Below are 17,422 nucleotides of genomic sequence, written 5' to 3' on the forward strand. Positions count from 1 at the left end.
ACTATTGAGCAGACTGTGATGCCCAGCAGACAAAGATGATAGACTGGACAGTAGAATACAAAATACATTTCATTCTCACCCTTTTTCAACTCACGCAGGAGGCACTTTCTGTCCTGGACTGAATGGAAGTGTCCAGTTTCCACAACAAAAGACAGGATGTCAGATCTTAACTGAGCACACAGACCTTGAAGCTCTGCTCAGGTTAAGGGTGACACATTGCTTGGGATGGTAACTGTGGTTTGCTTAATAATTCTTCTGACCATTTTCTTAAAGTAACAATCGCTACAAGGAAACCCACTGTATTTTATATTTAAATATATATTATATTATTATCATATTAAATATATACTATAAATCACATTTAGAAAATGACTATACAGTTTGGCAATCCAGCCTTAGCAACAGACGGTGAATAGCCTGCTATATATAAATATGTTATGTAGTATTACTGGCAGGAGTGCTAACTCATTTTAACCTTTTTATTCACTTTTACTGCACGGCCGTGGCTACAGTATGTTGACTTCAACTATGTCAGAGAAGTAAAACTGGCAGGTGGCAGTACAGTGTCAAATGATCTGCTAGATAGAAGTTTAGCTGCTCATATGACTTCAACTGAATAGTAAATGAAAAACTTTGAGTTCTGGGCTGATGAATGGAAAAGAGAAAAAACCAGGTGAGGAAAAATATATTTTAGAAACAAACAAGAAAAATGTATTTGTTTTTAACCTTGTTACCTTCTGAAGCCAAATTAAATCCTTTTGATGACTTTTTAAGCCCTGCAGATACCGCAAAGTATCTGTGCCCTGAGGGTCCATTTTTTATACTCACAAAGACTATAAATTGAGTTTGTTTCACTAAGTTTTGACATTAGCAGTGGTGTGCACAGAGCTGATCACCCAGAAAAACTTTGCATCCTCTGTTGACATTCTCCAGTCACCTGAGGAAGAGCTGCTGTTCTGTTTTTCCTCACATATCGCACTGTTGCACAAGTATCACAGTCATCAGATGTGCGCTGTCAAGCACAATTTCCAAGCCTATTTACTCATGTCACTGTAGTCACTGCTCCTATTGAAACACGAGCCAGTTGAGCATCTCTGTGACTGAAGCTCCTGCCATCCGTGCCCGGACAATGAACCCTCTTTTTAAAAGGCACTTAGATCTTTTCCTCGTCATCTTGATACAAAATCTGAATCAACTGGGTGCTCAGCAGTTTTATACCTGCCGCAGAACAGGATGGGATGTTAGTTGCTTAATTGTACCATGCAGTGCACCTGCGTGGAAATGTCTGTATTCTCCAGTCATTTATTCAGGTTTTTTCTTTCAATGTTACCCGTCTGTATGTGTCAAAACAATATACCTGTGATAAATTAATATCACCTGATACCATTACAGCTCCAGTCCACACACCGGGGCAGGGTGCTATGGTGCAGAGCACAAACAGAATTATTGTTATCAATATCTTATGTCATGAAAACTGTAACTTTTGGCATTTGAATGTTAAATACCAATATTGTCAATTGCCAAACAAATATTGATTACAATTATTTACTATAAGTAAAAAGGACATTTGGGCGAACACAAAAATGCAGCGATGATTGCCCTCCACACAAATGATTCAGTGTGCTCATGTCAGTCATGTTAGTGATTGACCAGCCAATCTCGGGTTCATATACAACACTTGCCTTCATCATGACTGGATGAGAGGAAGTCAAAATATGCATAAAATTAGGTAACACATAATAAATTTTCAAAATATAAAATGTGGAAGTCATTGTTCTTTGTAAAATCATCCACATTAATTAATTCATTAACACTTAAGTGAAAGCACTGAGTATTGTCCCTGTTGATAAAAATTCATTTTGAAAATAAGGATATAAAACACGCTGTCGGGACAATCAACAAAACGTGGGTCTCTTAAAAATAAGTCTTTATTTTGTTAAACAAAGGACTGAAGATAGTAGTTACTCTGCTGGACCGAAAATAGTTTACGGGATCTTTCAATTGCTGTTTATAAATACCACCTCCACAAAGTATAAATACATCTATAATCCCTCTTTTACACATTTAAGCAGTATTTCTAAAGGTTTCAGCATGACACTTAAAATTCCTGTAAACCAACAACACTCGCAGACGCACACAAAATCTTTAACTGATGTACATGCTAAAAGTGATTGCTTCACAACATAACCACAATAAGATTTAAAAAATATGGCACAGATATTTACATATTTTTGAGCAGAGCATGTACCCATTAATTTTTTTTTTTTTTATATTTCGGTGCCTTGTTGAAAAGCACCGTCCTTAAACAGTAGAGGCTCAGATTTTTCTGTGTAGCCAAAATATGTATACGAGTCTCACAGGGAACCTAAACTATCTAAATAAACATTAAACGTGAAATTCCGTTGGCGAACACTAAATTTCAGTGACTACACAGAGCAGGCACATTCTTAATTTGTCACCTATCTAAAAGCTTCTGTAAAATCTACTTCTGTCACAGATAGGAAACCCTTCAAAGTTATCTCTTTAAATACAGGAACAATCATGGCGATGACTGAATCAAAAATCATATTACAGATAAACGGGACCCAGTGCTATATGTGACTACGTGGCAGGGTGAGTGGTAGACTAGCGTATTCCTTTTCGACTGATAGATACAAAAGCTTATTCATAAGTTAGTCAATAGAAAATTTAAAACACAAAATAGCACAGCTATAGGTCCAGGTGTTTCAGCATCTCAGAGTCACAGTGATGAGTCATTAAAGTCTGAATTTAAAAAATATCTGAAGAATATAAAATTATTTCAGCTAATGGCAAGAAGTGACATTTCCCAGCATCGGACCATCAACATTAGTGGTTCATAACAGAGTAATGATAACTGCTCGAGCTTCTTCCCTTCCCTGCGCTGGTAATGATCTCCTTCCAAAGGCTAATCATGGAGAATGTTTTCTCAATTAATAAAGACTGACAACGGTTGATATGCACTCTGATACAAGTGTCTGAGAGTTTGTTTAACACTAATGCGCATGTATGAGGTTGTTACAAATTTGTCGGACGCTGGGGTTGATGTGGGTCGCACGTCTCACTACTCCATGTCATCCTCATCGAAGAGGGGCGGCTCAAAACTACACACCTCCTCGTAGGTTAATCCTGCAACAAATGAAAAAATGTTGTGAAAGTCCTCCAGTGTCAACTGTACGTTATTTCCCTTTACACATTTTACAGATTTCAGTCATGAATAGACAGGACTTACGTTTCCACTCTTCAATCTCCAGCTCACGGCTCTCAAAGCTCTGGTCGTACGGCTCGGCCTCAGGCTCGTCGTCCGGGTCGTGGTACTGAGCGAAGTAGGGGTGAGCCAGAGCTTCGGCTGCTGTTATCCGCTTGTCTGTGTCCAGAACCAGCATTTTCTCCAAAAGGTCCACAGCTTAAAAACATACACAACTGAATCTCTAACAGAGTCTATGATTCATTAAAAATCAGTGTCCTGTGATGTAGAGTTGTTCTGATTTCAAGCCAATAATACTTACAAAGTAAAAGGAGAATTTCAAAATAAAACACTGATCGCAGTTAACAGGAACTGCACCACCAGCAAAGCCAGTTTTTTCTGGAATTACCTTGTGGGTTTGCACCAATGAACACGTCAGCAAAGTTCCTCTTGGGCATGTGTGGCAAGGAGCCGATGTAGTTCCTGGCCTAGAAAAATACATACAGTACATCAAATGTCAGCTCCCACCAGCAGCAACATGTCGGACACATTCAGTTTTCACAATGCTCACATTCTTTCATGCCACTGAGACTGTTCAATGTAGCCACCTGCATCAATCATTACTGCTCAGTTAGGATATTTCTATCTACAGCTGTGACTGTACTGTATCCCACAAAGATAACATATGTTGGTGTCAAAGCTGAAGCCCTTTGCAGTATAATTATACTCATTGATTTAGTTTCTTCCTTTTCTTTTTTCTCTCATTTTTGTGTCCCTGTTTGTGTTTATAACTGTTGAATAACATGAAGTTTTTCTTTGGGGTTTCTGACAGTATGAAGTGAGACACAAGCTGTCAAAAACTCATTCACAGTTGCTGTTGATAGCTGTGTGCAGCTTGCGGCAAAAAGTGATTGACAGCGCTAATGTGTTGCCTAGCAACAGCAAGACGTCTTAGTGTGGTCTAAATAGGAGCTGCAGGAGTGAAAACATTGTAGCGCGGCGCTCTTTTTAAGACAATGAAGTGTTTACACTGTAATTGTTATTTTTAATATCCAATTTACGTCAGGATTTTTCTTGAAAGTGAAAGTACCCTCTAACAGAAAAAACTCCTGGCTGCTCTTGTGTCCTGTTGGGCTCAACACCGACAAGGAAGACATTTATTTTACCATTCATAATTGTCCTGAGAAGTCACCTCAGTGTAAAAGAAAGGCTTGACAGTTATTCTATCACATAGAGCAAACAAATAATGTCAATTACAAAATAACTATGTTGAAAGTTTCAAGAAATGTGCAACAGAAAGAGAAAAAAACACAGAGCTGTTAGTAACTACTGTATCACCAACAGTAAGCCTAGCTATTGCGCAGTGTGCATGTTTAACTCTGAAAAAATATTTTTACACTACTACAGTGAAATGACAAACACAGAAACGCCTTTACCACACAAGTTCAGAGCTGCTTGTGCCAATCGTTACAATCACATGCAACAAGCGTGTGAGACACCACACAAAGACGATGATTTAACTGGAAAACCAAAACCTTTAACCCCCAAATAGTAGCCCTTTAGTGGCCGCGCTGCTCCTTACACCCACTTGACCAAAGTTATTCCTGTGCTGTTGTTAGTGTGGCCAGTAAATCACTGTTTGCTTTATTTCTTAAAGATAAGCTAAAAAAGCAATATTATAGTGTGTATATATGTGTACATGTGGAAAGATCTGTAACATTATCACAGCATTTTGGGGTAACACAACATAAATACAGGATACTGAGCCAAGAGCTGCGTAGCTTTAAAAACAAAGAGGGAGAGTGCGTTAGAGCAGGTCTGACTGTCCTCCCGCCCCGGACTGATGTCTGGTCTAAAGAAAGCAACTGTGGATCCTGCTCACCTCGTGGCTGGGCATCCTGCTTATTAGAGATGCTGGGGGCGTTCCTGTCAAACGCATTATCTGCTGAAGCTGGTTTATATCTATGAAGCTTGTGTCAAGGGGAGTATAGCGACAGAGCAGAGATGGTTAAGAAGCTGCTTCTCAACCTAACACTGTGTGGCTGAACTAGATGCACTACAATGTTATGCTGAAGAGCAAACTTCAAAGCTTTGAAGCACAACGTGTCACAAAAGTTAAGAGGAGGGATTGTCAGATTGAGAGGAAAGAAACAACACAGTACTTTGCATTGTAGTCAGTCAGTGAAAGCCAGCAATCAATCATCTGTGCCACAATAATCTCACAGCAAACACCATTTTATTCACTCAGTTAAAAAGAGGCAGGAAGCAAGTCTCAAACCCATGAGGAAAACATGCTGTCATTTAGAAAGCGGCTGTATCAAATCGTCGTTCGGCAGAGCGGAAGGTTTAGAGCAGAAAACCGGTTAGAGGAAAACCTTGCATAACTTTGTGAACTCACAGACTCTGAAGATATTTTCATCAAGAGCTCGGGCCCTGGTGTTCCGACGAGCAGCATGATTAGCTTCAACTGATCAATGTCTACAAGCACACGGTAAAGGAAGACCAGAGGCTGGACGGGGGAAAACTTGTAATCTGACCGCCCTGTGAAACTTTTATCACTCCAAAGCCATGTTTGATATCCAATTTTACTATATTTACTTTGTTTCACACAGAGAAGATCAGAGGAGGAATTTGAACCTGTGGAAAAAGAACAAATTTCATAATGACAGCATACAATAGGAAAAGAGTGAAGGCAGTGGACAGCCCAGGTGTACACCTACTTACAAGCACAGCCGTTAGTCTGAAAAGACTGGCAGGGGGAGAGAAAGATAAACAGTTTTAAGCACAGACACTGCAGATTGATAGGCCCATACAAACACTGGCAGTGGTGCAGGCAAAACGTGGCCCCGAGCCAACCATGCATACTGACAGTGTAGGAAGAGTTGAAGCACGCCAGTAGAAACATTACAGCAGAGGGTATGTGTCAAGCCAGAGGGAAGTGTGGAAACAGGTACTACGTGTGTTACATTTTTAATATAAAAGGCGACGACTCAGGCAACGCCATGATGGAAAAGAAAAGCAGAAAAGCAGGTTTTAATAAGTGGACACAACAAATCAGCTTCTGCAACTGTGCCTGCAAAAAAACATCATATATCAGTACTTTCACACCAAAGTCAATGTGTATTAAACCTGTTTGATTTGTTATGCAAATGTCAGAATCTAGCCCCAGCTATCTCTCTCTCTCTCTCAAATGGAAAGGATACGGTCAGTACCAGGAAACAGAGTTCTTCCAGTGAGGAGTTCTGCCATTATACATCCCACTGACCAAATATCCACTGAAACACAGAAGCAGGACACAAACATTTAGATTAGCCTGACGAACAACTGTTCTGTCATGATGTATAGATGAAGAAAGACACAAGTCCAAAGGAGCTTTTTAAACAATAAATCAGCTGATAATAGTTCACTGCAGTCAGGCTCTACCTGTCATGTTGTAATGCATCCAGTTCAACATGATCTCTGGGGCTCGATACCAGCGGGTAGCCACATAACCGGTCATCTCATCATCAGTGTGCCGCGCCAAACCAAAGTCCAAAATCTGACAGCAGTTTACGTGCAAAAATAGCAGACTTGTTTGCAAAATATACACATTTGTGGGCAAATTCAGGATAAACTGGTGTTTTAAATGAGAGGAGCAGTTCACTGACCTTCAGCTCACAGTCTTCATTCACTGCCAGGTTACTAGGTTTCAAATCCTGAAGGGAGAAAAGCCATAAATGTGAATTTGTGTAATTTAAATTTAGGCAATAAGAATAATTAAGGTTGCAAAGTACATCTGTAATCTTGTTCTGGAGAAATATTCATACTTTTCATGAATAAAAACAAATTGCGCCCCTTCTTTATTAACATTACAATTGAAAAGTGCACATCATTAACACCATGTAAAGTCAAGGTCCTGTTTTCACTTCCCTTCCCTTGTTGTGTTTGTGTTTGCACAAGCCCGACTCTGCAAAGTGAAAGATGTCATAAACCCTGACAGCCCCCCCCCCCCGCCCAGTCAGGGTAAAAGACAAAGTGACATTTGCACTTACTCTATGAATGATGTCTGCTGAGTGGATATACTGGAGAGAGATGGAGGAGAACATGTGCATTAAACTACAGCATCAGTTTAAGTATTGATTAACCACTGCAAAAATGTCAGACGCTGCAGTACAGTGTAAAAATCATTCACTCCTCTAATGATCGTTAGTAGGACAGCTTAAAAGAAGGGATCTAACTTCTGTGGAATAGCCTTATTCACTTTGCTGCTGAGAGTTAGATGATGAGAAGATGGATACCACTGTCATGTCTGTCCATTCAATGTGTGGAGCTACAGGCAGAACACATTAGCTTAGCTTAGCATAGCATAAAGACTGGAAACAACGGGAAACAGGAAGCCTGACTCTGTCTAAAAGTAACAACATCTGCTTATTAACACTTCGAAAGCTCAGGAACAATATCTGTTTGTTTAATCTGTACAAAAAACCCCAAAGTGTAAAAAATGTTTCTTGGCCAGGCACAGTGACTTTCTGTGCTCTTGTTATCAGTGTGAAGTTGCCAGACAACCAGCAGAGACTTCAGGGCCCTGTTCTTGAAACGTGGCTTAGCTAATTCAGGCTCAAACACTGTTATCAGACTAAAATAATGCTGTTTATTCCCCTCAAGCTAATTTTGTTCAACAGTTTGAGGCTTGATTTGTTGACCCAGTTTGATCTTAACAAACAGTGTGCTCTTATTTTGAAATAAAAGTGAAATGAGCTTAATATAATATGAGAAGAAACACTGATGCCTAATGGTAGATTCGGTTATAGCAAGGTCCAAAAATGACATTCAACAAGGTGAAATGTAAACAATATGATCACATGACTGGAGTAAAAAAAAAAAAATTCCATGTCTAAATATAATTTCAAGTAAAGTCAGACTAAAGATATATTGTCAATAAGTGCATGAATTATCATTACATTTGAGTATTTTTGCTCTTTAGTCTGATGATGAACAAACTGTTGTGAACATGTGAACAGTTAAAGTTAATGTCAGACTGTTTTCTGCTGCAGAGGAGAGAAAGAAAAGAGGAGAGAAGTAGCTGATGTCTGATGAGTCAGTCTAACTGAAATGTTAATTTATAATCATGGAAATAATTAACTGTTAGTGGCTAGTTGTTCTAATCAAAAACATCAAGGTTTAGTTTTTATTTCCAGATGTGGTCATAGAGTCTCCTCATGTTATTCTGAGCTGTAGTGATGAAGAAGAGAGTAAATTCATCATCAGTGTCAGGAATCCTGTCGGATTAAGGAATATCTGTTCGATTAAAATGAAGCCATAATAATTATTATATATTTATTTAGCTTGATAAACCCATTTTAGAAGCTTTGTTTTAAAACCAGAGTGGACACATGGAAAGACTCAAACAGGAAAACTATTCCAGTACTTTTTTATATTTTATATCTACTGCTCGTTATAATTGATCACTCTTTTGTCCCTGTCAGGATCCTGTAGGAATGATGACTCGGTTTTTCCAGGTATCTGATTGGTCAGTAGTTTGGCTGTTGACAGGTTTTGATCCGATCCTCTGAAGGTAACCTGCACCAGAGTAGGTTAGGAGTTCAGCATCAGTTACCATGGTGATTTACCCCGGTAACAAGTGAACCATCGTCGTAGGACTGAAAACCCTGAGTTAAACCTGAAGTTACCTCAATAACCTGAAATCCTGCTTCGTAGTACAGACCTCAGGACTCTAGTCTTGATGATAAGATAAGCAGATATGAGAGTGGTATCAATCTTATATATTTAATTCTAACTCCCAGCAAGAAAACAAGTAAACATATCTTCCCGAATGTGAAACTATTCCTTAACAACCTTACCTTTAACCCTCGAAGGATCTGGTATATGAGGAACTGCACATGGTCATCTGTGAGCTTCTGACATTTCACTATGTTGTTGAGATCTGCCCCCATCAGGTGAGTCACAAGATACCTGCCGATCAGACGAGACAGTCGTCAGACACAAATATCACAAGGTGTATCAATGTTTTCCTGTGTCATAAAAAGCCAGTTGTATATATATGGATACATTTGCACTGCTAACAAATTTTTCCAGAGTTGTTTGCAGGCTGAGACTAATTTCCCATATGGCTTTGTGAGCTTAAACCGGTTTAGCTGCTACTTCTTTTCAGTCTCACTTCTCTCCATAGGCACTGAAAGGCCAAGCCCTTCACAAATGGAATGTCATTTAACAGCACACCCAGATAAATGGGCTTAATGGGACCAGATCAGAGCATAATTCAAATCTAATCCCAGAGCTGTTTAAAATGCACAAATAGCACTTGTGGAAGAAGGCAAGAGCAGGATGCTACTGCGGCAGTTTTGCAGCCAAAACACACAGAGCCATGTGCTGCTTCATCAGTCTGCTGCTCCACAAATACCAATTTCATGAATACTCTTCTATTCTCACACAGCACAGAGAGCGAGGCACTGAAACAGCACCTGGGGCCGTAGAACAGAAACTTCCCATCTAAAATTGTTAAGACAGAAAGAGTATAAGATAGCATTTTTCCTAAATTGGTATTACAGAAGCAAATCCTACCTAACTTTAAGAATCCTAAGTTATTTTCCCACGTCCAATCATATCTCAGGTCAGGAAATCCTACATTATCAGTTCAGTTCAGTTATGAACTGTCTGTTACCTAGCAGCCGATGCTACTTTTCTCATCTTATCTCATCTTGCTGGGGCATTTCTGCAACCCATTACATTTATCCTTGAAACGTACATATATCAATGTAACAAAAAGAACAAGGGGCACTTAACTTCAAGTGTTGGTAACATCTTCAGAAAAATCCAAAGATGTTCTTTTGGGAAATTTACAACAACACTAACTCGGGCGATAAAAGAGATTGAGTGGGCTGAGATAGCAGACAGTCTCCGCTGTCTCCGGCATCCAACGGAGCATTTTGTCCCTCTCAATGAATGAATGTTCTGCCTGTTGACATTTAGTTGGTTGTGTAAAAGCAATAAAAGAGCAGCCAGTGAAGTTAGGATAGTTTAAGATTAAGAGGCTTGTGTAATACACTTTTCCTATCTTAAGTTAGGATAGGAACATTGACTTAAGCACCATTCATCTGTAATGGCCTTTTCCCTAAACCCAATTACCATAGTTACCACACATTTAAGATAGGGTCTGAAAGTTAGGACGTTTCTGTAATATGGCTCCTGGTAATCCTTGAGCTTGTTGTTAGCAGCACACACAGGGACACAGACACTCTACAAAGTTCACCCGCCTTGGAAAAAAGGGGATATAAATAGTGACCTCTGTTTTCCGCTCTCCTATAGAAACAGGAGCACGACTGGAGCTGTGAGGAGCCTTACTGCAGCGTTGTGACTCGTCTGTATTTTTAGAGCCGAGGGGAAACCACACTTACAGCACCTGCATATCTGAGATTTTTCCTGGATATCACACTGCATGCAGAACATTTCCAATGTTCCAGCAGATGTGCAGATAAAGGGAGTCATATTTCCTTCTGGCAACCTGTGACTCAGCATTCATTTTACAGAATGAGTTTATGCTTCCACAACGCAGGACTCCAGTCCACACACAGTCTACATGTGTGACCTTTTATTGCCTTCAGTCCACCATGACATTAGGCTAATGGGGGAGGAGGGTGGGGCATCTTGAGAGGACAACTTTCCATCTCAACAGCAAACTGAGTCAGTGCCACTAAAAGTGTGAGGGAAAAGTTCTTATGTTCCACTAGGGATACATTACCATTCTGCAAAACTGCTGCATAGTCAAAGGGCACTCCGCCAGTATTGCACTTCTCTCACACTGGTGAGGACAGCTTAGTTCAAAAAAAGAATCAAAACAGATGCAGCAGAACCAACAGTCTTCTTCCTTATCAAAACCTGGCTCCTACATTACCCATAATGCAGCTAAACCACTGTCAGTCAGTGATTCGGATGTGTTACGCTAGTAGAGCTCATGTAGCCTTGAGCCTCTTACCCTCAAGCATAGATGAGGGAATTTATCTGACTTCACACAGCTCCTTTTTTAACATGCAGTGGTTCTCTCTGAGTTTGACCTGCCTACTGATTCACAAAGATATCAATTCTTACTGCAGTTCAATTTTCATGTCAGATATGAAAAGGTCATGTAGACACACTGCATGAGAAAGTACCTGTTCAAGCCCTCTGCATCAGCCCCACATGCTTTGCATTAAAATGCATGTATGATGATCAGACTGTGGACAGCTCCTGAAACACAACCCATTGTGAGTGGTCTGGGAAGCCTTGGACCACAAATGTGGTGTAGCATGGATGCAGACTTTTCCACAGTGTTTTATGGCAGAATGGGCCACCTTGCCTCTTGCCTAAAACAAACACCTCCATTGCTAACATTAGAAATGTATATACTGGGGCGTCGTGTAGCGTAGTGGTCTAAGCAGGCGGCCCATGTGTAGAGGCTACAGTCCTCGCTGCAGTTGGCCCTGGTTCGAGTCCCGCATCGGACGGCCTTTGCTGCATGTCATTCCCCCTCTCTCTGCCTCCCCATTTCCTGTCTCTCTCCACTATCCTGTCCAATAAAAGCCCAAAAAAAAAAAAAAAGAAATGTATATACTATTATGAAATCAAATTCTGGATGACTACCAGAGACTATAAGTAATACTTTGATTTCCATCACACACATGCACATAAAATAATAACTTTTCATGCCATATATTCATGAGTGTGGATGTTGTTTAGTCTGTCATCTTCCAACTAAATCAATGATGAGACAACATACGTCAGGATCGGAGAGACTTGCCACCTCAGCAAAACACTTTCCTGAGGGGAAACCTGGATCCCTGAGCACACTCACAGACTTCCTAATAAACTTTGTGGTAGCATAGATAACGTCCTTGCACAAGTGTATATAATTGATCTGCATATACCAAACTAAATGGGAAATGTCCTGAAATCCTTTTTTTCTAATTCAATTCAAGATGACACACCAAACACCTATTGTATGTTCTCCTCTGCAGTTATATGGCTGAGGTCAAATGTGCACCATCTTCATTTCAGCTTAGCATTCCTTGCAACTACATGTTCCTGGTTTCTGGTCTTGGGAGTCTACATATTCTCTGAGTGTTTATGTGGGTTTCCACACAAACTTAGTGACATGCACATTAGCTATTTTAAATGATACTGCCAATGTTGCTGACTATGGCTTGAGATATGAAGTGGGTCCCTGAGTGCAGCACTGCCCACTGCTCCAAAATAGTTAGGATGAGTCAATCGTGCAGGAATAATTTTCCATATGGGAAAATATAAAGTATAAAATAAAACGTGCAAGGAAACGAAATCTGTCTCCAAGTTCTAAGCTGAAAAACATTCTCATGTCGGGAGTCGACTGAGATATGTCACAATTTGATTGTGAGACAAATTTGTCAGTGTGAAGAGAAGAGGAAGAATCTGAAATTCCACAAACTACGGGGGAGGCAGGACACACGTTTGAGGAATGAGTCACTGTCTAGCTGTCCACTTCCCAATTCTAACAACTTTCAACATCAACAAATAATAACTACCTGTTTGCAGCAGCAGCAAATCAGTTATGTGTGTCACAAAGAACAGAAACCAGGAAACACAGGGAAGGAAGCTGGTGGTGAAAGAACTCTTGCAGCAGCCTGACAATGAATAACTAACAGAGTAGACGTGAAGTATGAAGTATTCCACTGTGTTCGGCCTGCTGGCCTGCTGGCCCGCCTCCAGGTGTTTCCCAGCCAGAGCTAGGACTGTCTGCTGCAGAGAAACTGAAGGCTGCAGTTTGTCGAACACTCTTGTTAAATTATGCACAAGTGTTGCTGAGGTGACACCCTGACCCAAAGCCAAAGAGCACAAAGAGGGAAACTTGGGATTAAGGAAGCTATTTTAAACAAGCACGGTCAACTTACACATCAGTGAATTCCTTCAGAGAAGTAGCCGGGGAAAAGACGTCTAGGAGGCCGATTACCTGCAAAAATATGGACAAATATACCATGTCAAGTTAACAACGACAGGCAGCAGCTGAAATCTGAAATCAATCTGCAGATTTTTTTTTATTTTTTACACAAACACATTGTAAGGGCATTGCACATCCAAACTCAAGCAATTTTATTCATGTTTAGCACCAGACAAAATAAAAAGAAGTGAAACAAATGGACTCACATTTTCATGTTTCATGTGCTTAAGCAACCGCAACTCTCTGTATGTTCTCTTGGCATGAATGATGGACTGAAACGGCCGAGAGAGCTTCTTCACAGCGACCTTCAAACCACTCTTCATATCATATGCAGAACTGTTAAAAAATAAAAATAATTTTTTTTTTTTAAAAAGCTTAAAACTCATCAGTAATAAACAACTTTCTTGTAATCACAATACTCTCACACAATTGAAACTGACAAACATGAACTCAACATTATAAACTAGAAATGAACTGGTCATTTTCCGGCACATGAGAAAAAATTTTCATATGGCTCAAAATGGGCTGAGTTTGCTCTCAACACAAAATTAGGTGCAGTAAGAGCTGCTGAAGGCTGAGGAAAAAGGGCGACATCAGCAGAAAACGTCATCTCTCAGCAGACTGGGAGCAGCCCTGCCTGCAATCTGTCCTGCACTCTGAAGACTGTCTGTCTCTAACTCAAACCTAACACCTACTAATACTCAGCTCACCCAATGATAGTCGTTACCAGTGGAAAGCCACCTGTGACTGCTAGTGGGCCTTAGAGACCAGAGGCCCATTGTGATTGGGGATGTCATTGAGTTCTTCAAGGCAAAATCTACAACATTTTCCATCCATATCAGCCTTTTTTTGTTTTGTTAATAGAAATGAGCTATTAAAACATGCAAGATGTGTAGGAATGACAATTCCACAACAACCAAATAACAGATGGATTGTCAAATGGATTATCCAAAAAAAAAAAAAAGACAAAAGATGTGCAACTGGCTGCTCAACCTCAAAAATATAAGTAATTTATCAAAGTAGAAAAAGGATCTTCCTTTATGCATCAGCAATCATATTGAAATAAAATATGAAGCTGCACAGAAATTGGCTGCTTTGATGGTGGTCCACCCTTTTGTACTTTAATAACTAAATATGGATAATATTGTGGCTCAGTAGGTGGAACAGGCCGTCCATTAATCCAGTGTTAACAGTTCAGTCCCTGGCTCCTCCTGTCCACATGTCGATGACAATGAGTGGACCCCATATTGCTCCTGGTGGTGAGGCCTTGCATGGTAGCTTGCTGCCATTAGTGTGCAAGTGTGAATAAGAGATGAATTATAGATAATTGCGACATAAATGCAGTCCATTCACCAATAATGCTGTTTTATATTAATTAGGGCAGAGTCTACCATGTAAACACAGACAATATAAGCCAGTGTGCCGTTTGAAAAAACAAAACAAAAAAACAATCACTCTGGTGAGCAGCCAGTAATCTGACCAGCAACAGATTATCGTATTGCCCAGCAACAGCACAGCTGTCTGCTTCCATCTGCAAAACAAACATCTGCCCACTAAATCAAATGTACCGCTGACAATGTTATGTCCTAGATAGTATCAGCACAACCTATTTAGGCAACACACCAAAGCAAAGGGTCTATCCTGTCAAAGCTTACCCTCTTGCCACTGAGCAGCATTAAGGAAATCCACCTTAAAACCAAGGTTCTCTAATAAGAGACCGCCACTGTAAATGCAAACGCCTTTGCTGCATATTTGTTTACCACTACTGGAAATATTCAGTAGAGCCTCTAAAAGATGAGTGGCTATCAAAATGCTTCAATTAAGACATGGTATTGATAATTTGATGAGACGACCAATCATATGGAATTTGCATGGAAATTTGTCATTTCCTGGTCTTACTACTGTATTATGAATTATACACGTTTACAGTGACGATTTCCATTACTCAATAATGTGTCAAATATCTTCTTTTTTTTTTTTTTTAATATTAATCGGTTTAACATTTTGTCTATAAAATATCAGAAAAGATCATCAGTTTACAGAACATCCTGACATTTAAGAGACTAAAACCAGTCATTTTTTTCTCCTCCAATTACTGAGACTAGGGCGGAAAGATTAGTCTGTTAATCATTAGTTGACTGACAGTTGAATAATAATAATAATTGGCAACTATCCTAAATATTGATTCATCAGTTCAATGATTTTTTAAATAAAAAATGCCAAATATTCTCTTGTTCCTCTGCTATATATAATATTTTTAACCAGAATGTCTTTGGGTTTTGAACTGTCTGTTGGTCTGTTTGTGTGTGAGGGCAAAACCATTTTGGACATTTAATAAGCTAAAAATAAAATCGTAAAATTATCTGCAGATGAATCATGATGAAAATAATTATTAGTTGCATTTATATGAAAGCAGAACTAGTAGAAATGTTGACACATCTAGAGCTGAAAATATTAGCTGATTAATCAACAGAAAAATAATCTGCAACCTTTTGAAAAAGCATCAGTCACTGTTCAAACAGAGGATGGTGAACAAAAGTCAAACATTTGCAGATTTTAGCCTCTCAACAGTGCGGATTTGCTGCATCTTTTGTAAAGTTAATATTTGGGATTTTTCGAAGGGTTTATTCGGCAGATTAAGATTTAAATCTATTGTTAACAGCCCCACTCACATCATCAGTATCGAGGTGGCAAGCATGGACCACATAATGATAATGTAATTTACCTGTGCAGCCGTAGTAGAAATACTGGGTCAGTTTTGTGATTGTAGCAACCCACTGATCAGATAAAGACTCACATACTTTGTCAGCAGTTAAACGTTGTTGTAAATGAGCAGTTTCCTGTAGTGTGGCTTATGTAAATGCAAAATTAAGTTAGAGAGGTTAACAACAGGTGGACAATATGCCATAGATAACAAGTCTACAGGTTTTCTTGTTGAAAGACACATCGTGGCTCCACCTTGCTAGCCAACAACCAGGACGAGCTAACCTAACTTTAGCATCTGCAGGCAAGGCCTCGTCTAAATGAATGGAGGTTAAGTTAGGTGACCAGGCTACTACCCCACGTACACAAACTTAAAGGAAAAAAGTGACTTACCACACGGATCCGTAGGCGCCAGAGCCCACCGGGGACAGGCTTTGGTACCGCTCCGGCACTTCCCATATCGTTTTGTTGACCTCCTGTCGATAAAACACTGGTCTCTCTTTCTGCGACATTCCTGCAGAACGAACTGCCGACCACCAACTGCACTTTCTGCGCTCACAGAGGTGGGTCCCTCGAGCCTGAGCCCAACTTTCCCCAAGTTACGAAAATAGGGGCTAAATGAAATGTTTCTCGCCGTCAGAGAACTTTATATTGTCTAGAGTTGCGGGATTGCCTTCTCGCTAAATACTGCAGAATCACCGTCTGCTGCGTGCACGTTTTTAGACCTTCACGTCGTTCGCTCCTCTCTCCGCTTTTCGCTTTCAGACACCTCCGAGATTTCACCCCGCTTGCAACACAGTGGAAAGTATCGCGAGAAAACAAATATTGGCACAGCCGAGCGGACGAGACGACAGAAACTGAGATCCCTGCTGCTTTCAAGTGCTACTGGAAAAAATAAGAAACGAAATGTCTCCTTAACACAATAGTCAAAAAAGTCATAAAAATCATAAACTTACATTCAGTGGTGGAAAGTAAACAAAAACATCTACTCAAGTACTGTACTTAAATATACATTTATAGATTAATTATTATTATTATATTATTATAATTATAATCTTATACCATATAATATACTTTACTTGATTATTTCCATTTTATGCTACTTTATACTTCCACTACTATGTGGAGATAAATATTGTACTTTTTACTCCACTACATTAACACTCAGTAATCAAGATATTAGGTACACTAGCTGATACAGTGTAATACTACAGTCCTGCAATAAATCCTACTTTCATGAAGGCTATAATGTTGAGTTTTTACTGAAACTGTTTCACAGAGGTGTTGATTCAACTGTGATCATTTTGGAAGATGTAGTTTGTGGTGCTGTTGAACTGTATTGCATTACACAGAAAGGTGTTTCTGTTAGTCTACCCTTATTGATATAAACGGGGTGCACAAAATAACAGAAAAACCTATTCCTATAGTGCGCACACACACACACACACACACACACACACACACACACACACACACACACATTATTCTGCTAAATGAGTGTAATTATTTGTAATTATTCAGATCTTTTAGTAAAAGCAATGTAAACATACTCCTTTACAAGTAAAAGT

The 17,422-nt window shown here is 39.7% G+C and overlaps 1 protein-coding gene across 2 annotated transcripts; it reads right to left on the reverse strand.

Annotated features, from left to right (window-relative positions):
• Positions 1-1,910: 1,910 nt before the first annotated feature.
• Positions 1,911-16,650, reverse strand: mapk14a (mitogen-activated protein kinase 14a). Of its 2 annotated transcripts, none has more exons than XM_056384109.1 (12): positions 16,248-16,650; positions 13,358-13,487; positions 13,105-13,163; positions 9,046-9,157; positions 7,237-7,266; positions 6,853-6,900; positions 6,629-6,743; positions 6,409-6,480; positions 5,088-5,167; positions 3,615-3,693; positions 3,251-3,424; positions 1,911-3,147 (listed from the first exon to the last, which is right to left on the reverse strand). In XM_056384109.1, exons 1-12 carry the CDS (start codon positions 16,364-16,366, stop codon positions 3,083-3,085), a joined length of 1,083 nt encoding a protein of 360 aa, XP_056240084.1. In that variant the 5' UTR covers positions 16,367-16,650; the 3' UTR covers positions 1,911-3,082. The 2 variants fall into 2 exon arrangements, with proteins under 2 accessions (XP_056240084.1, XP_056240083.1); XM_056384108.1 differs by lacking the exon at positions 5,088-5,167 and adding an exon at positions 5,604-5,683.
• Between the last annotated feature and the right edge of the window lie 772 nt (positions 16,651-17,422).

This window comes from Seriola aureovittata, chromosome 9 (assembly GCF_021018895.1).
Source record: "Seriola aureovittata isolate HTS-2021-v1 ecotype China chromosome 9, ASM2101889v1, whole genome shotgun sequence".
In the NCBI taxonomy this organism is placed as follows: Eukaryota; Metazoa; Chordata; class Actinopteri; order Carangiformes; family Carangidae; genus Seriola; species Seriola aureovittata.

Coding starts and splice junctions, on each gene's coding strand:
- mapk14a (XM_056384109.1), bottom strand. CDS start 16,366: ATGTCGCAGAAAGAGAGACCAGTGTTTTATCGACAGGAGGTCAACAAA. Junction 13,488..16,247: donor GGCGCCTACGGATCCGTGTG/GTAAGTCACTTT, acceptor ATTTTTTAACAG/TTCTGCATATGATATGAAGA. Junction 7,267..9,045: donor AGATCCTTCGAGGGTTAAAG/GTAAGGTTGTTA, acceptor ATCTCTCTCCAG/TATATCCACTCAGCAGACAT.